Here is a 26,315-nt window from a genome sequence, read left to right as displayed (position 1 = left end):
TTAAAGATGTGTCATTTCCTGTTTGATGTAATGAGGTGCAATTGCATGAGATGGGCCAAATTTTAAATACGGTCATATAAATTGAGTCATTGATCATTAAAATCTCAGTTTCACAAAAATGAACTGTAACCAGACCTTGAATCTAAAACATTATTAAATATAGTCTATTCAAATGAAACCTAATTAGCTACTACAGTATACAGACAAGTGTGCTTTCTACACTATGTGCATCAGTAAGCACAGGGTTCCCAGGGGTCTTTGTGATAGCTTTTCCTCCCTGGTTAGAGTCTCTAGGCTGAGGGATGAGTCCACTTGGAGATTTATTTGCTTTATTCCTCTACTGCTCTCCCCCCGATAGAACGTTACTGTATATGCATCTGCCCAGTCCTGCTGACTAGAGACCCAAGGCTGTCGTAAGTGCGTGGGTGTTTGTATTTGTATGCGTGCGACACCAATAGGAAGAGAGAAAGAGGGAGAAAGGGAGAGAGAGCTGCATGAAGGGAGCATTATTGTTATCTGTCTGTTTCTATGAGAGTCCTGAGAGCTGGCATGTGGGGGCTGAAAGGGACACATCAGGGCTGTGGATGAAAGCCTGCATAGTGCTCTCCAAAGAAATAATTTTCTCCATCTTTTCCTCCCCTTGTAGGAATCGAAATCATTCAGGTTCAAGGCAAAGCAAGTTACCATGGTGACCGTCTGGAGGTACAGAGAGCAGCGTTTTTATTTTCTTTGTCACTCAAAACACACCGTCACTGTGAGTGGTACAGCAGTAACCTAACATCAGGGCTGACAATGGAGTCCCGCCTCCACAGCCGTGTCCTAAGTGCTTGGCTGACGCAGGCTTTTAACATACATAATGTTTCCCGGTGTGAAACGGTGAGAGATGGAGTGAAGAGAGAAGAAAGGGACAATGTGCATGTGGCGTGTGCATGAGAGTGAACTCACGGGTTATCCAACAGCAAAACAATAGGATTGAGTTCTTTCCTGGGTCTGTAATAGGCTCTGAGAGGCACTATAAAGTTATAGAGCCCGTTCCCCGCAGTCTCGGCTGAAACAATTACCAGCTTGTTTTTAAAACCGTAAGCTTTGGCATCCTCAAAGCTGTTGTGCCTGCACCCCTGCAAAGACAGAAAAAAAAAAACCCAATGCAGGTATTTTAGCTTTGCTTTTATGAAGTGAAGGACAGAGAGAGGAGAGAGGGAGTGATTGAGGCAGTAAGTAATTTGAGTGACTAAGTTGAAGGAACATCGACTGCCCACCTGGTCCAGACGTAGGCAGCAAAACGGGGCTTTTTCAGCCAACAGATGGCACAAGGTGGGCGAGCTCCCAATGTACGGCGAGTTAGGGGGATAACCTTTCACATACCTGGCAACAAATCCAAAAAGCATGAAAGGCACATTTCAGAAACCATACAGGATTTTCTTTTCCCTTATTTCTTATTAAAAACACTACAACTGGTCTCTGTTGCTTGGAGAGAAAAAGAAAATATTAAGGATGATTTTCATTTTCAATATGTACAGTACATTAGGACTTTTTACTACAGAAGTCTAATGGTTTATTTTGGCACAATATTGAGGAATATTACTAAATAACAGTAAATAAACTAGACTTAGTTGTATTAAACATTAAAGTCTCCTTAATTTGCACATGTACATGAATTATACTTTAGATTTAGCATGCTGGCAGGTATTAAACATGTATTTAATGCTGAAGTTCATGGCTGTAAAAATATAAGCTTAAAAAAAACCTTCTATCTGAGAAATATTTAAGCTTAATAACTTAATACTCACTAATAATACTCCCTGCTGCTTTTTAAATCTATTTCTTTAGGCATGTTTCTCCTTGGCTTCCTTGTAAATAGGTTTAGGACTAAACTGTATATAATGTATGGCAGTAGCTGCCATGACCATTTTGCTCTGTATTTTTCTGAATTCTTGTCTTGTCCTATTCTGCATGATGTCTTGTTTTTCTATAAATAAAGCTTAAAAGGTCCAATCTGACCCACTTGATGGTCTTGCATGGTGAGATTTTTTAAAAATATCTGTACTTACACTAAAAGAAAAAACAAACCTAAAATGAGTCTGCAGCTGCTGTAACGATTTATGCATCACATAGCAAAAAAACCCCCAAAATAAAACAACAAAATAAAAAAACAAAACAAAATCAGCAAAAATCCTCCTTAAAGTGTCAAAACTGCATCCTAGTTTACAAAATAAACATCATGGACAGTGACTAAGACCATAAACTTGTTAGGAAAGTGTTAAATAAAAATGAGTAGTCTTCGATACCTTTATTTGCAGATGATTTGAACCTTGTTGGACATTAAAAGAATGTAGATTTTAAGGTACTTAAACACTGACTTTACTTTTCAGATGCAGATGCTACTTCCATCTTTTATGTACAGTTCATGGTTTTAAGGTGATTTGTCACTTCACAGCAAGGGAGTCCTGAGTTTGAATCCACCGGCCATCTGCGACCTTTCTGTGTGGGTTTTTTTTTTTTTTATTGTTCTCCTTGTGTTATCATGGGTTCTGTCCAGGTCCTCCTCCTCCCACAGTCCAAAGGCATGTGTGTTAGGCTAACTGGTTAACTGGCTGCAGATGTGAATGTGAGAGTGAATAGTTTTCTGGCTGTCTGTGTTAGCCCTGTGATGGACTGGTGACCTGCCTTTTACCCTATGAGAGCTGGATTAGAGTCCAGCCTCACCACCACCCTGAACTGGACAAGCGGTTACAAAAATTCATTAATGGTATTAATGTGTGTGTATTTATACAGAAAACTTGAATCCTTACTCAGTAGGTGAGTGGCCTTTTTCATCTGTGAAGACTGAGTCATCTTCTGATTGGTCGCTTAGCAGGTCACATGGCAAGATTGAGGCAGAATCTGCTAGTTCCTGAACTGGAGCAATGCTGGGCCGACGACTCCCAGTTCCATTTACTGTAGGTGGGACCAGTTTACCTACTGAGTCGTCAGGAGGGGTTGTATTTTGAAGATCCATGGCAACCGTACCTGTGAATACATCCATTCTGGTTCATATAGCAAATCAGGAACCTCAGTCCTCAGTTTGCGTGAACATGATCAGTTTGTAACACTCTGTTTCCTTTCTCACCCATGCTGGCAATGATGCTGTGCACAGGAAGCTGTGAAGGCCCATCATAGAGTCCCCCGGCAGGACGGCCCTTCTTCTCCTCCTGGTTGAAGATGAAGGCCGAGTTCTCCTCCTTGGTGATGTTGATGTAGTAGCATGTGTCTGAGGCAGCCATGATGTGGCGTGGGCCAGGGTTCAGCAGGATGCTCTTGTTGTCCTCCCGCTTTATACCAATCAGACACACACCATACCTGGGGACCACATACCTGCTGTTAGCCTACAGTACCTGAAGATTAACTTACTGTAGAAAAAGACTGAGGATGGGAAAAAAAGAAAATGAGTGCTCATGAATTTAAATATTGGTTTTTCAGATTGGACAGGTATAGAAACTGTTATATTAAATTTAAATATTGCTACAATATTTCTAGCTTTAATAAGATTTATAAACTTAAGGCATTTTTGTTTGTGTTCATACTCATTCTTTCTGATCCAAACAGATCTCTGCTTTGTTTAGGGACACTTGGTTGGTTTTGTAGTGAAGGTACCAGAGCTGCCATAGATGAGCTGCCAAGTTTAAGGTGTAGTTAATTAATTTAATCTCAGCATAAAAACAAAACAAAAACCCCTTAAATTTGTATATTAGTGAGAGCACCAGGATATCCTGATTTAAAATTCTCAGCATTAGTAATTAACCCTGATGCAATTAACATTAGGCTGTTGTCTTCTGCTGTTATTAGCATTTTCTTTGTTCTAAAATCTACAAAACAGGAGATGTGCTAAGAAATACCAGTCTTCCCTTGCTAACTTGACACTCTCCCACAAAAAAAACCTGGTGCCTGATATTTTATTTTGATTGATTGATATTTATTACTGTGACTGATATTTTTTTGTTCAACATCACTATTTAACTCAGTAATGAACAGCAGATAGTTTAAGTGCTAATATGATATGCCATTCTCTCTTAGATTCAGATCAATAGTAGATTTTAGCTCAGTGACAACATTAACTGCACTCCCTGATGGCAGTGGCCTCCTCCAGCAGGACACAGCACCTAACAAACTATAGAAACTGCACATGAAAGCAGAGCACATTCCTAGAACCCATTCTTATGGAGCATCTGCTTGATTCTCATGTTCAAGTCCATAAAGTCCTTCTACTTTCCATACACCACCGTACAAAGCTAAATGTCCCATATCCAGTGAGTAAATAAATCTGACTGGTAGTTTAACAGGCTGGAACCCTGAATTGGTTAAGTGGAAGAAGATGGATGGATGGATGGATGGATGGATGGATGGATGGACGGACGGACGGACGGATGGATGGATGGGATTAACACAAAGTACTGTCAAGCAATTTCAGTTTTTATGAGCTACAGTCTGGTGGTCCTTTTAGCTGATGCCACAGAGACAGTTAAGTCACTGCATGAAGCAGCCTACACACATCCTTTGTTCGCCTTATCCCTGTGATTTGCTCATGGTTCAGATATGAAGTTTTGTTTGTGGTACTTCAGCATCCTAGCTAGAGCTACAGAAGTGGAGTGAGCATAAGCAGAGTAATTTTTTAAAAATGACAGGTAATCTCAAATTCAACATTCCAAACAGATCAGTATACACAAACTGTTTGACACGCACAGTTTCTGTGCTGGCTGAGGGTTACAGCGGCTGCATTTCCCAGGGAAGAAAAAAAAAATGTTAATGTGTGGTAATTTTACTCTCTGAGATGGAGAATGATGTGAGCAAGAGAGGAAATGAGAAGAAGAGATGAGAGATTACATTCCAGGGTTAAAAACTGCTCAGCAGGTGTCATTTGATAAAACACTAGAAATTTAAAGCTTACACATAAAGTTCTAATTCATGTTAGAGTTTTTAGTCACATATTGGATCGGTACATAATGCGATGCTGAAATTATCTGGATGCGTCATGCTGTTTGTTTGTTTTTTTAAAGCAAATTGATTTATACTAATTCCATGCCACTAAAGTTTATGCTCGATAACGAGCGCAGGTTAAAGTGGGTAGTTTGCAGTGATGAACTTTGTTGGAGTGGTGCAGGGCACACTGTGGTTTCTTTGGTCTCTGCGGTTAGGTCCTGGGTAGCACCAGAGACATTATAACGTTCTATTCTGAATTGAGATTTATGGGAAAATTTAAGACAGAAAGATATCAGCAGAGGTATAATTAAAAGGGGAGAAGCTTTTAAAGTCTTATTCGTGTGAAAAGTCAGCAAAATTTTCGGAGATCTGTATCAGAATTTTGTGACTATTCTCTACATGAAGTTTTTATGTCCCGTTAACCTTTGAAATGAAAGTTAATTTAGATAAAGCTTCAAATTAATTGTAACCATAAGTGTTCAGATGTGTTTAAATATGGCTTCTACATAACAGGACTTACGGCTGCTAAGGAGTCATTGGCGTCAAACCCCTACAAACATTTCAGTCGTTGCATTTGCTTGCATAGCTACTCACTTCTTGTGAGCATGAAAGGAGGCATATGTGAAGCTTTTGCCATTATACTCTCCAAAGAACTTGCTGTCACACACTTTGATGTGGTAGACCTCATTGCCGGAGCAACATCCGTACATCCTCTGCCACTGCTCCGGAGACTGCTGTCCTTCTCTGGAATCATTCAGAGGAAATACAAATGGATTGGTAATACATATCAGTAAATTATATACTATGAACAGTGAAATCTTGTTTTTGTCTTCATCAGTAGAAACAGCTATTTAACATCAGTGACAATCATCATTTTCAAAAGAAATACTCCCTTCTCCGCTCCACACCTCCCTCTGGACCCTTGGGGTCACAAAGGTCTCCTGGTGAAAGCAGGCGGCTTAATTCATCTGTGTCAGTCAGCCAGTTTCATGCTAATAATGACTTCCGGTTATTACAGTAATTGTTGAAGTGCTTTGATGGAGTTTAATGGGCTGTGAGAGATCCCCAGAACAACCCCAAGGTAGTGGTGTACATACTTGCTTCTTACTGGTTATTAATATTTGCATAAGAAGACATGCAAATCGGATTTCTCACTCTAACTTTCATAACTCCAAGTAAAAGGCAAAACGACATGCTCGTCATGATAAATAACTGCCGGTCCCCTTTATTTCCCACCGCAGCGTCTTGATGAGCTGCATGTCACTAAAACCCTCCGGTGCACACAAAGACGCCCACACGTGCAAGGCAAACATACAAGACTGAAATGCGCATTCAGGTACAGTGTGCTGCACCTTTGTGGAAAATGTTTGCAGTTTCAAAAATTCAGAAAAGAAAATACACAAAACTTCTTTTTCTGAAAGGTTGACAGGAACACACTAACTAAAGCCCATTTATTCTTTTTTTTAATGCTGTTTCCCTCAAGCACTGAAATCAGCTTTTAAGAGCGATGTTTGCATGCTGTGAAAAAAAATCATTTTCCACTGGAGTGCTTTTCATACTGTGTCACAAAGGAAACACATGCTAAAAAAAAAAATCAATCTCGGTGGCGGCTGTTCTCTCTTTTGGTGCACTCTCTTCTACATCCTGCTGAGCTTCACAATGGACTGAGACTTTTGTCTTTGGTTTTGGCTTTCTCACCTCCCTGTTGCAGTTGTATGGCTCCTATTTATGCATCAGCAGACATGAAAATGTGAAGAAATTTGAACTTTGCAGTCACACTAAGGAGTAATCAAAAAGCCTGAGGAGGTTTTGTAAGGTGACTGACCGTCCACGGGAAGTGTGTACAAGGAGTGTGACCAAAGTGGAGGTGGCAGGGCAAACGCAGTTGAGAGCCAACATGGCGTACTTGAACTCTTCCTCGCAAACAACATGATCTGAAATTGAAGAAATGAGTTGATCAGCAGATCTAGTTGAGAAATAACACCACCAGAGATGATTTTGAAAATGTATGAAGATGGGGGAAGGGAAATATCCAAGGGGGGAAACATATAATATATGTAACTCCCCATAACACCAGGATGTATATGTGTGTGTGCATTATCTTGTCTTATCTTAATTCCTGACTTTTGCCCGATATTTAAACCTGCAATAACTAATTGTTTGGAATAACTAGTTGTTAGGAAGAGCAGAACAAACTGTAACATTAAGTTTATAAACATCTGACTGCTGTGGACTGGACAAAACTACTAGTAAAAAGACTCACAGGTCACTGCTTGCTAGTAATGGTTGAACGCTGTTTTTTCTTTCAGAACTGCCTTAATTCCTCATGGAATAGGTTCAACAACGTGCTGAAAACATTCCTCATAAATTTTGGTCCACACTGACATGATAGCATCAGAAGTGGAACCCAGCGTGGTTTTCTGCTGCCGTGGCCAGTCTGCTGTTGTGCCTTCAGAAATGCTCTTCTGCACACTTTGGTTGTAACAAGTGTTTGTTTGTGTTACTGCATTACTGTTACCTTCTTATTCTAGCTCGGAGCAGTCAAGCCATTCTCCTCTGACCTTTAGCATCACCAAAGCATTTTCTCCCAGAGAACTACTGCTCACTGGATATTTTCTTTTTTTGAAACCATGCTTTGTAAACCCTAGAGAAGGTTGTGTGGGAAAATCCCAGTAGATCAACAGTTTCTGAAATACTGAGAACACCCGTCTGGCACCAGCAACTATGTCATGTTCAAAGTCACTTAAATCACCTTTATTCCCTATTTTAATGCTCAGGTTGAACTTCAGCAGGTCATCTTGATCATGTCTACATGCTTAAATGCATTAAGTTGCTGCCATGTGATTGGCTGATTAGACATTTGAGTTATTGAGCAGTTTAAGAGGTGTACCTAATGAAGTGGCCAGCGAGTGCATTTGTAGGGAAAGAAGGGGGCTGGAGAATAATTCCAAATTGATTTTGCTTGTTTGTTTGTTTTTTGGACAAAAACAAAATGTTGTCATTTTTAAACTTTTAAATGAAACAATCAACCTCAGATCGAAGTGCAGACTTAGACATAAACTTATGGACCTAACTGAACATGTAGTCCTGTGATCTCTCATTAATAGTGAACAGTTACTTTAATATACTGTAAGATTCTTTTCCTTTTTTGTTTTTCATAATTTAACTGCTGATCAGAAAGCAAGCAAGCATTTTTACCGGCCACTTATAAAACTCTCACCTGCAAATTTAACATGGAACTTATTTTCAGGTTTGAGTATCTGGACATAAAGGGGACAATTTGGAGCAAAGTCCTTCACTGCCCAAGCTCTCAGGATGGTCTGATGGTCCTGAAAAGGAAAACAACAAAACATTCTGCAGCTTATAATTAATGAGTCAATGTCTCTGTGACAGAGAGCATTAATGACTGAAAACTCATAAATCATAAGAATTACAGCAGAGCTCATAATTTGTTATCATTTGCTATTATTTATTTATTTATTTTTGTCTTACTGCAGCCATGCGATCCACCTCGTTACGACTGCTCAGTATGAAACAAGCCTCTGCGTCATCCATTCTGCAGAATTGTAACAAAATTGACAAATGATTAAATGTCATGTTACACACAAAAAAAAAAAAAACCCAAAACAAAACAAACAGCAGCCGAGAAAATAAAATCCTGCCACAAAAGCTGAAATGACAACATGGAGACGTGAGACGTGACAGCAACATGCTTTGATTGATTTTTCAGTTGAGCATTGGCTGCTTGCAGACAGACAAAACAAGCTGAAATAATATATACTGTATATTGAAGGTGCTGAGAATATGGAACTGATTTTGCATATGATTAATAGAGCCAGCAGAGTGCAGAATGCAAAACAAAGTGTGGGAGGATTTGAAACAGTGCCAGATGCAGGATATAAGCTCTGCACACGCCCAGTCCTCGACTTCTAATTGCTCTGTCAGAAACCTGCCAAATGTATAGAGTGAAGTTACATAACCCATTTTCATCAAAGTAATTTAGATTTGATCAAAGTTAGGCCATGCCTTATGGTACGGCTGCTTAGCCAACACAGAGCTGAGAAACACCAGGGTTTATTTGTGTTTTGACTTTTAGCTCTATCCGGACTGTTCCTGGTGCAGCTCTGCCTAGAATCCCTGTGAAGTTACGACAACCATAAAGAGACAAACTAACTGTAACGATCTGTAAAAATTACTGGATTTATCACTTAAGCTTGGCTGTAGCTCTGCATGCTGGATGCCTGTCAAATTGGACTTGTGTGAAAGGTACGATATAAATAAAATTCAACTGAGTCACTGGTGTCACTGCGGCTACAAAAATAAACTCGACTTGACATACAGATTGACAAGAAGTTTTTATTCCTTTCATCAGTGCTACAATGTTCCATAGTCTCCCTCATAAACCTTTCTTCGACTCCAAAGTATCAGAAGAATGTGAGACAGATTATGTTGCCTTTCTTCAGAAGAGCAGTCCCTCTATCAGTTCACTTTCAAAAGGAATGAGTATAGCTTGAATGAATAATTACAGTGTTGTCGGAGTATGAGGCCACACAATAGCTCTGACAAGCCTATTTACTAAGAAAAGAAGGAGAGAATATCAGGGTAATATTAAGGATTGGTAGGACAATAGTGATTTAAATCTTACTGACAGTTTGCAATAATTATCAGTACCTATCCCAGACTGTGAAATATTACATTTTAGGAGTCACTGTAGATCATTTAACTTTAAATAAATATGGTGCAGAAGTCAGATGTTCAAAGGAATCCGTAAACTACAGGAAACCAAGAAAGACTGTATCCTCTGCTGAGATTTCACTGTCCAAATATTCATTCAGTGCTTTAATATTAATATTCTGTGAAATCTCTGATGTAAAGTTTGCACAAAGATTTTACAATTTTATATCATGAAGTCGTTTTTAGTTTCCCAAAACATCAGGTGATGCATTCATGTGAATCACGGAGAGAGTGCTCCAGCCAAACATCCCCCATGTCTTTAGTCGGTACTATGATAATGTGATATCAAAATTGGATATTTATTAAATTCTTAATAACGGTGCTGTGAAACATTGAACTGGATATGTGTAATCTTGGATTTACAGGGGCGTTTATAAGAAAAGTCACAGCATCACCAATTTCACAGTCATCTGTCCAACAGTCACTGAGATATTTCAGCCTGGACCAAAGTGGTGACAAACTAAAGGAAAAGACGGGTTCCCATGCTAGTAGCCATGCCTATGCTTTTAGCATGGGGAAAAATATGCTTGAGTGTTCTTGTATGTTGGATAAGAACATTTCAAGACCAGGTACAGTCGTGTGAAAAAGAAAGTTTTCAGTAGCTTGTCGAACCACCTTTAGTGGCAATAACTTAAGGACCTGCTACAGTATTTCAGTCAGTTTGAGGTTTACACTTTGACTGGGCCACTGCAACACTTTGATTCTTTTCTTTTTCAGCCATTCTGCTGTAGATTTGTTGCAGTTCTTGGGATCACTGTCCTGTTGCGTGACCTAGTTTAGCTGTTGGACAGATGGCCTCACATTCATCTGTGCAAAGGGCATTGTTCCAGAACTTGTTGTTCCTGAAGTCTTGCGGTTCAGATGCAACTTCCCCGGCAACCCTTCCAAATGAGCCATACTTGTTTTTGCCTTTTTCTAACTGTACTGTCTCAAACTTTAATATTTAACATGCTAACTGAGGCCTGCAGAGTCTGATTAGCAGCACCTGGCTGATACTTACTCTCTTCATTCCAATAGAAGCATTAAGGTCGTACTTAGTTTTTCAGGGGACTGTATATTGCAAAAAGTCACAGTTAAAGTGTAAACACACTGGTTTTAGGAACTACCACTTACTTGGCTCTAAGCAGATCCTGATCTTTGAGGACAGACCCCTGTAGATAGATGACCCTTTGAGACCACAGAGGGATCTGCAGCACCCTTCGCACCTGGAGGTCCATTTCAGTTGGGCACAGGATCACCACATAGTAATCCTTGAAGATTATGTAAGAACCACATCAGTAGAAGAACAGTGTAGATGTGCCTCAGTTACTGGGTTAGCTAAATCAAAAGAGGAATTTCTATTTAAATGGAGACACACCATGCCAATCATTATCACTCATAAGTAAACTACATACATGCGTATGTAATATTTGTCACCTGCAATCGTGGATGAGCGTAGAATTCATTGAGAAAATCCATGAGCAGGTCTATTTTGAGTGCGCTGACACACAGCACGACATGTTTCTCTGTCTGTGCTCGGTGGCGGCTGTAATTCCCCCCAGACTTCTGTCTCTCCATCCACAGGTAGATCAGCTCTTCAAACTGATGAGCAACAAGTGATGCAAAACTCACAAAGGGACATTTCAGCATTTCCAAAGATTATTTCAGTATCTTCCTACCTGAAGAGGCAGCACCACCAGGGCCACACAGATCATGATGACGACCAGTAACTGTGAGGGCCATATGCGGGGAGTCACGTCTCCGAAGCCCACAGTGGAGAAAGTGACAATGCAGAAGTAGAAGGAATTGAAGAGGGAGAGGTTTTTGCCTGCTCGTTCCAGGTGCTGAATCCCACATGTGCTGTGTCAAACAGATTACAAAGACCATGTATACAAACAAACACAAAGTCAGCATTTATGACTACCACACATTATTCCTTATGAACTTGGACATAGAGGCCACAAGCAATAAAGGCAGCAATAGGCTGTTGCACATATACTGTATCAACAGCCAATATGTTTGTTTAAGTAATTTAAAAAATAAATAAGAATAAAGAAGCTTTTGCTTGTGATTTAACTGATACTTTAATTAATTTTCAGCATTTCTCGACTAGCAAATTACTATTCACCATTACAGCAATACTTTATCATACATACACAGTAGTATTGAGTACAAGAAGTCAAAGCAGGTTGATAGAAGTCAAAGCAGGAAGTAAAGTCTCATCTTTTCAAGCTGTTGCAGCAGCCTCTTCTGTATAATCTGGCAATGTCTGAGCTCTTCTACTGCTACATCATTGAAATGGCAGCAAGCACACGTTCGTAAACTTGCCTTCTGCTCAGCTACACATACTGCAACTCATGTACCAGGTTAAAAAAAAAAAAAAAAAACACAGTACAGGACATACACTTCACAGCAAGCCGAAATGACGCCAAAATGCATATCAGCAGTTGTGATGTCATTTTTGGTACACCCACCTAGTTTAACCCCTTCGGTCACAATTGTGTACATCAATTCATTTTTCAGACATCTACCTACCCAAAAAGATTATCTAAAAAAAACAAAACAAAATTCATATATTGTGACTGAAGGGGATTAACTAGGTGTTATTAGTACCTTTAACATGCAAACTTCCTAATGGCCAGCAGGAGGCGACTTCTATAGTTGCAAAAAAAAAGTCAGAAGAAAATGATCCTGTTTTACTCTTGATTTATCTTGATTCTTTATGGTCTTAATTGCTAGTGTTTAGTCCTCTGTTATACAAAATGACTTTCATTTTGGAATTTATAGTCCCCTTTCAGAGTTAAGTAAAGCAGGCTATGCTTTAGAGTCTGGCTGCCTTGTGGCTGAGAAGTCAGCATCATATAAGTGTACAGAGTCCCTCAGTCTCTCAGATCCAGCTTGCCACCTCCATTTTACAAAAAAACTAAGACGGCGATGGCCAAAATGCTCAGCTCCAGGTCTCAAAGCAATAGTTTCTGACTTAACTGCAGATATAATGGTGGCTACATCTGTGTTTTACATACTGTCTATGAGTTTAATTAACCTGCAGTGAACTAAACAAAAACAAAGTGTCAACGTTGTGCTAGCATAATATTTGGGATTACCTAGATCACCTTTTTTCTTATTATATTTAGTATAAATTTGTATGGTTCATGCTATATTCTTGCTATCTTGGTAGTACATTTGAATACACACATAGAATACAGCAAGTAAAAATCCTTTCAGAAGCAGGCTCACCCAGTGAAGACGAGGCAGAGCAGGGTGCAGATTAGAATTAGGACCTGATTGAACATGGCTGAGTTGGTCCTCTGGATTGCTCGGTGGACATCATTCTACAAAATAAACAACATGCAACTTTTATTTAAAAAGTTATAAACCCATCGATCTTCTTCTTCTAGCTATCCCAGCTGTTAGAGGGTGAGAGGCAGGGTACAGCCTGGACCAATGGTCAGAGATTACTATTAATAAACAACTATTCATGCTCACATTCACACCTACAGTTGATTTAGAATCCCCAGTTAACCTAACCAACCTAACCATGCATGTTTTTGGACTGTGGGAGGCAGCCAGTGTAACCAGACTGAACCCACGCAGAAAAGGGAAGAACATGCAAATGTCACCAAAAAAAAAAAGCCCCAGGCTGGATTCAAACCCAGAACCTTCTTGCTGTGAGACAACAGTGTTAACCACTGCCCCAACATGCCACCCGAAGATGCAATCAGTAAAACTGAGTCTACCAAATGTTCCATTCAGTCATGCATTAGCTTTTATCAGTAGCGGATGCTTCTACTCTTTTATACTCCCCGCTGCAGCCTTACAGCATGAAATAGGGAGTGCAAAAATCCAAACAACACTGAAAATAATCCCTAATGAGCTCCCTCCTGTGTGCAACACAAACAGAGCAGAACCAAAGAAAGATGCTTTGTTATTACAGTGTGGATGTCTGAGTATGAAGCCCTGAATAAACCAGTGTGGATAAGCATGATGGTGACTGTCCTAAAAAAAAAAAATTAATTAAATAATTTTAAAAAAATCAATAAAATGATGAAAATTAAGAGACAAAATTCAGGAAAATTTTTTTTGACTTACAATCATGTTCTCCAAAGCACATTTGGCCAACCAGCAGTTGAGAAACACAGGAATGAAAATGTTCCTTATCGAGGGCCAGAAAATCTGTGGAGAAATAGAAAACACTTCATTTCACAGTTTTCTCAAACAATAAAGATGTCACAGCAGTGGGACATATGTCTGCAGCTGAAACGTGCTATCTGTGAAAAAAACTTTTTACTATTATGTAACATTTTAATGTGTGCAGTTCTAATTTTTCTGTCCATTTAGCTCAATCTGCACCTGGACAACTTGCAGTCTTTGAGATGACCATGAACTCCTCTGTATACCAAAGTATTCTAGAGTGAAATAAGAAGCCATCTGACTGGCAGTTTGACATTTGGCCAAAATTGGCTCGTGCCACAGGACAGCGATCCGAAACACACCAACAAATCTACAACAGAATGGCTGAAAAAGAAAAGAATCAAAGTGCTGCAATGGCCCAGGCAAAGCTGAGATGCTGTGGTGGGACCTTAAGAGAGCTGTACATAAATGAATGCCCGCAAACCTCTGTGAACTCAAGCTACATTGTAAAGGAGAGCGTGCCCAAATCCCCACAAAGTCATACAGAAAATGATTACTTCAAGTTCCTGTTTCTAAAGGTGGTTCTTCATGCTACTCAATCATGGGATATACTCAGTTTTTCACAGAGTGCTTCTGCATAAGAATGCACATTTCAGTGTTGTCATGATAAAAGTTTTACCGTAATGATGAAGGGAACTGTGTTGATCATCTCCAGAAGAAAGGACACCTGGAATATCTGCTCCCAAATGTTCCCCTAAGAGTAAAAACAGGCACAGACTTTTAACGGTTTCATCTGTAAGTACACAAAAGACAGTGAGTCACTGCAGAGATTCATTGTTGTCTGTCACCCTGCAAAACCACTTATTCCTTCACCTCAACCATATCCTGTAATTACTGTCTATCTTTAATGTAGCCTTGACAAATGACTTGGTCTAATTGCACCACTTATGGATTGTCAATCCAGCACATTGTAAGTGATTAATTGTACAGAATGCATTAATCATGTTTGAAGGCAGAGTGCTTTTTTTAGCACACACCCTGTCTCACCTTGTAACTCAAATACATCAGTAACATAGTCTCCAGGAAACTAATGATGGCCACAATCACCTGTGCAAAAACAGGAAATGAGAAACACTTAATTAGTTACAACAGGTTTGTCACAAATAATCTTCTGAGAATGAAGCTCACTGTGTTTTCACATGACGATCGGACATTTATGATTTACATTAGGCATTCAAATATTTGGTCAAACACTATTATTTAAAGAAGAAATGGGATCACACCAGCTGCAACGTCTCTCAATATGTTGATGTTCCGACCCATGAGTACTCAGTAGTTACCACTACACTGTTACCTGATTACTAGTAAGTACTCAGTACACATGGATCGGAGAACCTTCGTCTTTGAAATCGGCCTTCATTTTCATCTACACACCTGTAAAGTATCTTGAATCTTGCACGGTTGTGATGCTATGCTGTTGAAATCTGTCCACAGACAGACAGACAGACAGATAGACAGAGAGACAGACAGACAGACAGACAGATAAACACCTGCCCAAGTGCTCAAAACGGCTTTGTGGTAGTTTCACCTACAGAAGATGTTACCAGGACAGTTTGCCACAATGACACACACACACACACACACACACACACACACACACACACACACACATGCACGCACGCACGCACGCACACACACACAAAAACTCACAAGGTGAAAACTATACCAGCCATGCTGCTGCGGCTGGCAAACACACATACAAGTTTATGCAACTCAGTGAAAGTCATTGAAAGTAGTGCTTTTATGTGCTCTTTCTTCTCTTGTGACTCACTTGAATGGCCCAGACAGGAACCTTCCTATCCACCCAGAAGATCAACTCCCTGACAGAGAGAAAGCACACAACAGCAACCATTGTACTACATTTAACCACAAATTCCCTCCAGATCAAAGAAAAAAAAAAAACATTATTTGTGTATATACCATCACTGATAGCGTGAGATAAATAGATGACCAAGCTGCCAGGTATATCTTTACATAAATGTTGATAAAAGGCAACGTCTGATAATGAAAACACTGGTGGCTTGCCAGATTAACTAATAAGGTGACTGGGAGAAATGAGGTATCAGACCAAACAAAGAGATGAAAGAAATCACACCTTTTACTGCTTACCAGTTAATTTCTCTGTCTTGCACTGAACCGTTCCACTCACAGTCGACACTGCAGAGTAGGGATGATGGTGATGAAGGAAAGTAGCCAAATAACAGGAAATGAAACACAACAACATTCATTGGTCTTATGAGACTTATATGTCTTCACTCATCAAAGTGGGCCTTTATATTTCTCATATGACATAATTTTTTGCCATCCATCTTCTTTCACTTATCCAATTCAGGGAGTGGGGGGGCTGGAGCTTATCCCAGCTGTCACAGGGTGTATACATGGACAGGTCGCCAGTCTGTCACAGGGCTAACACAGAGAGACAAACAAGCTTTCACACTCACATTCACACCTACAGCCAATTTAGAATCACCAGTTAGCCTAACATGTTTTTGACTGTTTGAGGACGCTGGAGAATCCAGGGAGAACCCACACAGGCACGGAAAGAACATGCAAAATCCACACATAAAGGTCCCAGTCTGCTGGTGGATTCAAACCCAAATGTTTCTTGCTGTGAGGCGACTACCTCCACGAGTCGGGAGTGGGTAGCAATTTGCGCACCTGGTGCCTTCCTTGGATGTGGTAGCTGTATCTCCTGCTCCCTATCCAGAATTCAACCCTGATTCCCAGTTGCTCGTGGCCACCACGGCAGATGCATAAATCACCATCAAAAGTTGATAGGGCAGACACTGGAATGAGACGTCGCCGCTATTGAGGGCCAGTTATCAGCTCGAGGTTATTTAGAGTCCCCAAAGAGGGACGCCCAGCATGAGACTGGGTGGTCTCATTCATTTGCATGTAGTAGCTCTAGAATTGCCACAGTTATGCAAGTAATGGATCAGTGATCAAAGGAACAAACGCATAATGTTTATTTGATTCATAATAATTTTGTTTGAGAAAAATGTGAAAGGGACCACTTTCATGAGTAAATCATAGTATGAGACATTTAAGTCTTATGAGGCACACAATAGATATAGCATTCCTATATATAGTAAGGATATGTAGTTTGTTTTGTTTTATTTTTAATGTATTTTCCTTTGAGCATGCTGTGTCAACTAAAGGACACCAAAGGAGGCTGCTGTTGCTGTGATTATGCAAACTCCAGGCCTTCTAAACATCTACTGTGACCTCTACCTTTGGAAAGTCCTCCTACATACAGTACTGTATAATATGCAGCGCAACCTTAACCAGTTACATTCTTACAGTATTTGTTGCTTTTCTTTGGATTTATTTATTTATTAGTTAGTTATTTTGTTTTCTTTGTTGCAGGGAATGTTGGGATAACACTGCATGATAATGCGCTTGGAAAAAATCCTCGACTTGACTCCAAATCCTTTATTCTTAGCTTGAACAAACCATTTGTTGTTGCCGCTGGGAGCGTTTTGCTGTGCGGCGCTGTGGCTGGCGCCTGCGCTCTGAACGGGGTTGTCTGTCATCACTCTGATGATGTACAGCAGACAGGTAAGCAGCTTCAGCGAGAAGTTGAACACACGAATCCTAAGGCCTAAAGGCAAAACAGAGGGATGCATTTTGTGAATAACATTTATTGTGACATACACTATTGGCATTATCAGTGTGTTAATATGTTTCCACATGTGCCTCCATTTAAACTGGATTTAACGCAGTGCTATTTCTGAGCTAAGCAAGAAACGTGGGATTCTGCACCAGTCTTAGGTTTTCCAATTTGCATCTGAGTCTTATTAGGTGCAGCATTCTCGTTGTGCTGTCCTTTAATGTACCCTTTCAATTAAGCAACACTCATTGTAAGCACATGAGATGATGGCCTGCACCATCCACTTACTTGATCTTTGGTTTTTGATGAAGAAAAGCTTCAGACGCTCCTTGAAGGTGTTTTCGTTCACATAAAACTCCACCTGCACCCTAACAGGTAAGAGAGGGAGGGGGACTGTCACATAAGAATCAGCAGCAGCATAAACAGAGACACGAAGATGTTTTTTTCAAAATGAAGACCTTAATACAGCATAAATATTCATAATGCTGTTTTTGTAATTATCTGCCTGAGGAGAGTGAGGTAATTATCCGTGTCTGATTCAGTTCCTAATTACAAGGCAGGATTACTGCAGGCCGTGCAGCTTCAACCGAAGACACCAAAGATCAGCTGCTAGTGTGGAGTATCATTGTAGCCAGAAGTGAAGTTAAAAGAGAAAAAGGAAAGTGTTTTTGTATTCAAGTTAACAACACTGTGATTAAAAGTTCAAAAGGAACATGAGCTGGATAAACTGATATTGTGAAACAGCAAGTTTTCTCTTCATTCTTATGATACCTGCAGACCGCAGTGCGGAAAGGTTTTGATGGAAAATAAAAAAATGAAGTTGAACATTTTAAGAATATGTATATGGTATTATTAAATTTTGGTATATTTTTTGGGCAGCATAGTGCCAGTGACCCTCATAGTCTGGGACCAATGGCCAAATCATAAAACTGAGCTAATCATAAAACTGAGCTGTATTACTGTAGATGGGACCTATTCATGCAAATATCACTCTGCCCATTTTCCCTCCTTATATTTGGGCCAATAGTCACTGATGGATAGAGGTGAGATGAACAGGGACCAAGATATGCAACATTAACTTTGTATGTTTTTCAGTGGTGTTGGTAGATCTCCATATCAGACCAAAGCATGTTTATAATGAGACATCTAACATCCAGAAATGGAATGAAAAGATGTTCTGGTTAGTAAATGAATCTTAAATTTGTTTTTGCACTATCCACTGAATCAGTGTTTGCATTTGCTATTAAGTATGATATAATGAAGATGCATATTCATCAGTGACTTCTCTATAGATGAATTGATTACTTTTGGTAATTGAGAAAACATCATGAGTGTGACATCCATCCATCCATCCATCCATCCATCTTCTTCCGCTTATACTTTTCAGGATCATTGGGGGGCTGGAACCTATCCCAGCTTTTCAAAGCTCTCAAAACTTTTGTAGCAATTTCCTCTGACCTCTCAGATTGGTCAAGTTGCAAAAAGATTGCGACTGAACTTCCTGCATCCTTGTGACAGGATCAGCCCATCCTTCGGGTCTTGATGTGGAAGCTCAACTTAATTGACATTCCTTATAATGGAGATTGCACAGGCACAATGAGAACATGAAAACTCCACATAGAAGACGGTTCGAACTCAAGACCCTCTTGCTGTTAGGCACTAGTTCCAGCCACTGACTGACTGTGTGCTGCTGTTACTGCATAGCTTGGCTTATTACTCAAGGCAGCTGGTGAGATACTTACTCAATCTACAGTACTGTGCTAAAGTCTCAAGCAACGTTTCATTTCGTTCCAAAGAGCCAAAACTTTCCTTTAATGTTTTTAAGTAGTCTTGAGCAGTAGTTCTCCAGGCTTTCTGAAGGCCTTTTTTTGGACAGTGGCTGTTGTCTCCTCCGTTTTCAATCTAGTCCTTCTACCTGATCATTTTCAGAGGAATGGGGTTTTTTTTTTGGATTGTTTATAAAGTCATTTAACACTGACATATGAATCATTCAACCATTAAAAAGGCACCTAACTCAAAGTATGAACCAGTGTTGTGTCTACACATAACAGACAACTTTGCGAAGAAACAATTTTAAATTGTATCTTTGGGCACTTTGTTATTAGCCTATTGCAAAAATGCATAATTTGTTCCCATTTCTTTAGTTGAAAAATGTCTGAAAGCTGGGATCAACCCAGGACAGGTCACCAGTCTATTACAGGGCTAACACAGAGCGAAAGACAACACCCACACACTCTTACACCCACACCTACAGCTACATTTAGAATTACCAGTTAACCTAACAAGCATGCTTTGGACTGAGGGAGAAAGCCAGAGCACCCAGGGGAAAACCGCACAGGTAAAGGCCGAACATGCAGACTACACACAGAAAGACCTCAACCAACCAGGAGGTTCGAAAACAAGCTCCTTGCTGTGAGGCAACAGTGCTAACCACCAAAACACCAAGTCTTTCCGTCCCCTAATTATTCTTTTCACTTTCTTTTTTTCTTAACAAGCTGCAATTCAAAATATTGCATTTGTCATTTCAGTGCACACAAATTTGGAATAAATGGAAACACAAGCAAACTCAAACTTTCCTGTTGTAACCAAGAATAACAGTTAAAACAAGATTTCTAAAACATCAGTCATGAGTTTATTTACGCTGACACAGTATCTGTGCAAGAATTTGTAAGACAAAGCAAATGATGGATGTGCATGGGAGGAAATGGAAAGTGCAGGCATGAGAGAGATTAAAAGAATTTTAGGACGGGTGAAGAACTGCAAGGCTCCACTGCTGCTTCATTGATCTCGAGTTTTGGCTTGTGGCTGAAAGGATTGCAGTGGAAGGGAAACGGCAGTGTGGGCACTAAAAGGGCTATTTCAGCTCTGCACGACACTAAAACTGCATTACAGTGGTGGAAACTCTTCAGTGAAATACTGAGAGAACCGCTCTGCAATGAGATCTGAAAACAGCTGTAACATCTGGCCAGCAGCAGGACGGAGATGGGTTCTGGAGGCAGAAACACTTCAAATGAGAGCTGTGCTGTCATATATGAGAGTCCTACAGATTGTTCTCTGTCTGTCTGTGTCTGTCTGTCTATCTCCCTCTCCCACCCACCCACGCGTACATAGGCCTAATGGGTACAAGTAATGACCCTTAATCAGCTCCTGTTGAGCTCACAATTACTATCTGAAGAGGTCTGACATTAGTCATACTGCGGTGTCACGTCGGAGTTTCAGGCAATAAGACGCACAACTCTGGGAACAATTAGATCTTTTTAAACGACTGCTAGTGGCTGAGCATTTTTTTCTTTTGTGAGTGCAATCATTTTACAGCCTCGCTTTCATCAGGTCAGTGCGCCTCGAGGTGTTCATCAGTGACAGAAGAGACCTGTTTAAAGTCTGAAAAGCTCCTTAGTCATTTGACAGAAAATGTATGGATCAATATATATAAAACGTCCTCAAGCAAACATGACTATCAATATCATATTCTCCGTTAATTGGTTGTTTTTCACGTTTATGTGACACTGCACTAAATGAACAATGAAAGGAAAATAGTGATAACTGCAGAGCGGGCATTTTTAAATTACCGCTAAAGCAAATCACTTATTGGCACTTAACGATCGATGAACAGATGCAATTTTCAAGCAAGATAAAGAAATATTCAGTGCTTGTGCTTCTCAACAGTCAATATTTGAGTGTTTTCGTGACTGAAGATCTTTCCGTTTTGGACTATTGATTCTGAGGGGTGATTTTCACACTGTAACAAAAATAAATAAATAATAATAATACCGGAGTAATCGAGAATATAATTCCACTATAACGATCGTAAGCTGCCATATTACTTTTATAATACCAGATTATGGTTCTGGTCGCTATAAATAAATAAACAGGAAGTTTTTGCTAACGCTTATCAAATTGGTTGAACAGCGCACGTTGCTCGCTACTCCTCTCCTAATAACTATTAATACATAATAACTACAACTCCTCCCGCCTAAAAAATAATGATTCACAACAAAGAAAAAAAACCAAACAAACAAAAACAAAAACCATGCACAGTATTATCCCCCCGCCTCTGAACCAGCGCATCCTCTTCTATTGACATCAGGACATCGTGCGCACTTCGGAGGAAGACTCGTTTCCGCTCCTTGCGGCCCTACCTCTGCCCGGCGTCACTACCGAAGGGGTCCGACCTCCAGGTTGGAATGAGGCTCTCCGGATCCATTGTGCAGGACACCTGTAGCTGCGTCGTGCAACCAGGTTTAATTCCTACAGATGACCAACGCGCCTCTCTGCAGCTCTAAAATACCACAGCACCAACTGTGCCTGGCGGAACTGCTTTCAGCTTTAACTTATGAAATGGCATGCCAAAGAAGCTAAAAATAAGAAATCATAGACAAAGCAGTTTTTTGATGTATCTTTTATTTTCAGATGCTTGGTGAAATATTTTTAGAAATATATTCCCGAAGCCGCGCTCTCTCTTTTTTTTTGCTATCTGCGCGGGCCTGTTGCCACAGCAACGTTGCTTTGACAGGAATAACCCTAACTGCTGCTGCAGCATGGTCCTCTCCAGCAGCACTGCAGCTCCTGACAAAGCTGTAAACATTCACTATGACATGCTGGAGAAATAGTCCGAGGATCAGCTGCAGATGAACTCGGATTTGTCTTAATTTGCTGTTGGCATCAACAGCACGCCAGTAGGCTGTCCTCAGCCTGTTAGAAGTTTTAATGACTTGTAGCTTGTACAGTCAACGCGAATGTGCCGCCTTACCTTCTGTTTTTCTGCCTGATAATCTAAACACATGACGCTGATGACGCTCGCTTCGCTCTGCAGGATGTGGTGTTTTTGGCACATAAATCAGGACAAAAACAGAAAGACAATGCACTTTTCTTTTACAAATAGGAGACAATGCAGATGAAAAAAAAAATCAAGAGGACTGTTCTGTTACCCTCCCTTCTGTCTCCCACCTTTTTGTCTCCTCTAAATTTGCGACGTCTGAAGTACTAATTTATAGATGACCTCCCCCCCAGGAGTCAGTGCTTTTGAAAATAGGAGAAAAGGCCATCCCTCTTGAACCCCTTTTCGCCCACACTGGTACAGCCACTCAGTCTGGCTTTCTGAGTTACACCACAGCCTCTGCCTGTAAAATACATCATATTATTCAGCATTGCAAAGTTTAGCTCATAAAAATGAAACTCGGGAATGCAATAGTTATGGCATTTAGAATGGAGAAAATGTGATAGAAACTGTAATTGTGAACTAAAACAGCAAAAAAGAAAGAAATACTGTTTGACTGAAAACTATATTTTGCCACTACTGAGTGTTTGTTCTTTGCATGCCTGCCTTTTAGAAAGGAACCTTTGAGTGATGGATGATTCCCCCCGGCAGATGTGACCAGTGACATTTGGGAGCTCAAGAGACCGCTCCTGACCGCTAAAACTCTGACCTGGAGCATCAGTCACCTATAAACAACACTATCTCCTGGGGACAGGAGATGGGTTCATTTGCAGGGACAAAACATAAAAATGATAACAACCATTTAAATAGGAGCTGGAAAGGTTTGCAGCTTTCTTGAGGAGAAAAACAACGATAGCTGTGAGGACAGCTGGAGAAAAGGTCAACTTTGACTAAAAGCATTGGCAAAGCTTGTTGTTATTCCTCATCAAATAAAACAGATATGACAAATATTACAAACAGCTCTACAGTCTGAAAGGCTTGATGCTGCTGTTATCACTTCTAAAATTACATCTGATCATACCTCTCCAGCGGTCCATCTGGAGAAAACCCGATCATGCACTGAATAAACATCCTGAGGAAAAGAAAATGTTCATTTTGTATCTAACTTCCCTAAATTATGGATTCTCTTCAAAATTTAACAGAAAAAAGAAGAACTTTTTTCTTATTTTTTGAGATTTTGCTTAGACTACAGAAGGAGAAGGTCTCTAAATTCCTTGCAGTAGCACTGTTTTCAATCTCAAGATGAAAACCAATGAAGCAGATCTCAGAAAAACAGACGCAGACTGCTACTGATCACATCTATCAAGCACAGATGCTGCAGCTGAGTAGAGAGCCGAAGGCAAAAGAGGAAGAGTATGGATGAGGAAAGACAGAAAGACCAATGGAGGGATCTCATTTTAAATTCTGACTGTGAATTAGGTCACAGTGGTGTTGCAGAAAATTGTGTTTCAAGTCAAACTTCTTTAATCTTCAAATACATACACAGACACCTGCTCCACAGCTTCTCTACATAACCACAAAACTTCAGGAACTTCCCCCTTATTCAGCACCATGGACAGCACCCAAAACCGCTGCCATGCTTCTGGCCCCTTTAAAGCACAAACACCACTTACACCGGAAAAGAGAATACTTCAAACTGTGCTTCCGTATGCTTAGTCTGAAGGGGGCAAACACTGGTAAACACTCCATGAACAATGCCTTTACAACAACTACAAATGGTGCATCAGAGGTGAATCAAGTGGGGCTGAACTCAAAATAACAGTATTTGTCAGCAGTAAAAAAAAAAAAAAGAGATCTAGCAATCAGCATGTTTGATAAGTGGACCAACAGTGATAAGGACCAACAGAGCTGTGATGAGATCAAATCATGTGTGACACATGATTTAATTATTTTTTTCAATATACTTCTAAGGGCAGTCGCAAACAAAACAATGATAACTTACATAAAATCAAAACAGGTGGATTCAAATCCAAACTACTTCACTTAATACTATTTCATAATGTTTTATGGAAGCTGCTGACCAACATCAAATAATCTGCTGATTCATTACCACAATTAATTGTAAAAACATATTTACTGTCACAAAATGGTGAAAAAATGCATACTACAGTTTGGCAGAAAGAAACCAGGGTCAGTGTACAAAGCTTCACAAGACAATAAACCAAATTTTACTAAAAATATATCTACTAATTAACTCAGCTGTTATACTTGTTTGCCAAGTGAATGCTAGTTAGCATATGATGTTAACTAACAATTAACCATTTCCTAAAGTACAGTACAAATGACAAAATAGCTAAATTTATTGGCCAAACAGCCTAAATAGTGCACCATAGAAATGGTGCAAAAGCTCAAATTAATAGACAAACAGGGATAAAAAAAACTTACATTGTTAGCGATAACACTTACTAAAATAATTTAGTAAAAGTAATAGGCAGATAGCAAAAATACCAAATGAAATAGCCAAATAGCTGACATAGTTAGCAAAAATAATAATTAAAAAAATGGTGCAGTAGATTGAATTAATTGTAAAACAGGGATATTGTTAGACATCATCAGCCAAAAGTGAACCACTGAAATAATTTGCCAAAAGTAGCCCACTGGACAAATGGCAAAAATGCTCAACTTGAGTGTCAAAATAGAAAATGTTATTGGGCAAATAGCTGAAATAGCTAAAAAGTAACAACTAAATGATGAAATAGCTCAAATTAGTAAAATATAAATGGCAAAACAACTAATCTTATTTGATAAACATCTAAAAGTTACAAATAAATGGTGCAGAATCTTAATAAACAGTCAAAATTTGTTAAAACTAATAGGCAAACAGCAAAAGCACTTCATTTAAGGGACAAATAGCTGAAATACTAAGCCGAATACAATGGACACATTGAGAAATAGCTAAATTGATGTATAGATAGTTGAAATATTAGGCTACCAATAACATCTGTTATAAAAGTTATAAGCTATAAGCTGATATGTCTCTCAGAACAAATTTTCAGTGTGACTGTCACTGAAACCAACACCAGTTTCTTCTAAGCTCACTTCTTTCTGTTCCTGACCATCTCAAACACCACTTCTCACCCAACTTTGAGTGAGTTACAATTCTCTTCACGTCCACACTGCTTCCTGCCTACCTGTCATCATTCGGGAAGCTCTGGTCCCCAAGAAGAAGGTCTCTGAAACGGAAACGGGGCGGAAGAGGAGGCACCTCGCTCTCTAGCTGCTCCATCTTAAGGGTGGTGATGTCTAAGATAACCCCAGTACTGTGGCTGCTGCTTTTGGTCTGGAGTGGTGCTGGAGATGAGCTGTGGGAAGTGAGAGGAGAAAAGCAAAGAAGCAGATGAGAGAAAAAATTGTGCAGAGGTGAAAGAAGCTGGAGTAGGCAATGCTGAGAGGGAACAAGAAGTACAAGGAGAAGGAAAGGAGGTAAAGAAGGTAAACATGGGGTGGAAAAGTGCAGATGATGGCGTTTTAAAGGTATGGGGTACAGAAAATCACAACAAAAAAGCAAATGTCCCTAATGTACACTGTTTATTTTTGTATTTTTAGTTAAGATAAACCCAAACAATGACCTTTGTAACCAAAGAACTACCCAATATATGTTCACCCGAAGCACCATGCATTCTGGTTTCCTCACTATCCTGGGGCAGATGCAGTATAGGCTAAAATGCAGCTACTGTGTGATGATTTAGGCATAAAAGCAGAAATCAGCATGCAGTCAAGGTTATATAGCTCCTATGGTTCTGACAGACCATAGAAGAAAGACCAGAGTTCTTTCCACAACTTTCTGTATGGGATTTATTTATGAGTAGAATGTTTTTTATGTATTCATCATGTATTTTAGACTAAAGCAGTAAACACGTGCATGACATGGAAAGAATGGACATTTAAAGACGACAAGAGTCAGTGTGCTCCATTTCCACCATTTAATCTGGTATGAACTGGTTTCAACTAGTGGTGGAAAGTACATTTCCTCTTCTTTTCAACCCTCATTGATTCTCTCAGATTCCATCACATTTCTCATGCAGCCCCTTGGAAGAAGCACACGCTCTTTCAATTCAGGGCCTGCTCTTGTACTGGTATTTTTTTTTTTTTTTTTTTACATTGTTGTACTAATACGTTACTTTGCCA

At 39.8% G+C, this 26,315-nt stretch overlaps 1 protein-coding gene across 1 annotated transcript in view; it reads right to left on the bottom strand.

Annotated features, from left to right (window-relative positions):
- Positions 1-25,429, bottom strand: part of kcnt1a (potassium sodium-activated channel subfamily T member 1a) — a 30,169-nt gene extending 4,740 nt beyond the window's left edge. Inside the window, exons 1-19 of the mRNA XM_030742527.1 lie at positions 25,319-25,429; positions 17,759-17,838; positions 17,314-17,461; positions 15,632-15,680; positions 14,848-14,907; positions 14,480-14,554; positions 13,759-13,842; positions 12,907-13,001; positions 11,349-11,529; positions 11,107-11,271; positions 10,804-10,940; positions 8,449-8,512; positions 8,177-8,285; positions 6,782-6,890; positions 5,551-5,700; positions 3,110-3,339; positions 2,793-3,009; positions 1,260-1,365; positions 946-1,118 (exon numbers count right to left, since the gene is read on the bottom strand). Of these exons, the coding sequence (XP_030598387.1) occupies positions 946-1,118; positions 1,260-1,365; positions 2,793-3,009; positions 3,110-3,339; positions 5,551-5,700; positions 6,782-6,890; positions 8,177-8,285; positions 8,449-8,512; positions 10,804-10,940; positions 11,107-11,271; positions 11,349-11,529; positions 12,907-13,001; positions 13,759-13,842; positions 14,480-14,554; positions 14,848-14,907; positions 15,632-15,680; positions 17,314-17,461; positions 17,759-17,838; positions 25,319-25,413 (2,327 nt within the window). The 5' untranslated portion in view covers positions 25,414-25,429. The remainder of the gene's footprint in view (positions 1-945; positions 1,119-1,259; positions 1,366-2,792; positions 3,010-3,109; positions 3,340-5,550; positions 5,701-6,781; positions 6,891-8,176; positions 8,286-8,448; positions 8,513-10,803; positions 10,941-11,106; positions 11,272-11,348; positions 11,530-12,906; positions 13,002-13,758; positions 13,843-14,479; positions 14,555-14,847; positions 14,908-15,631; positions 15,681-17,313; positions 17,462-17,758; positions 17,839-25,318) is intronic.
- Positions 25,430-26,315: the final 886 nt, after the last annotated feature.

Source organism: Archocentrus centrarchus, chromosome 12 (genome assembly GCF_007364275.1).
Source record: "Archocentrus centrarchus isolate MPI-CPG fArcCen1 chromosome 12, fArcCen1, whole genome shotgun sequence".
Lineage (NCBI taxonomy): Eukaryota > Metazoa > Chordata > Actinopteri > Cichliformes > Cichlidae > Archocentrus > Archocentrus centrarchus.
Note: the sequence above shows the minus strand (reverse complement) of the source record. Positions and strands in the feature narration are given on the sequence as shown.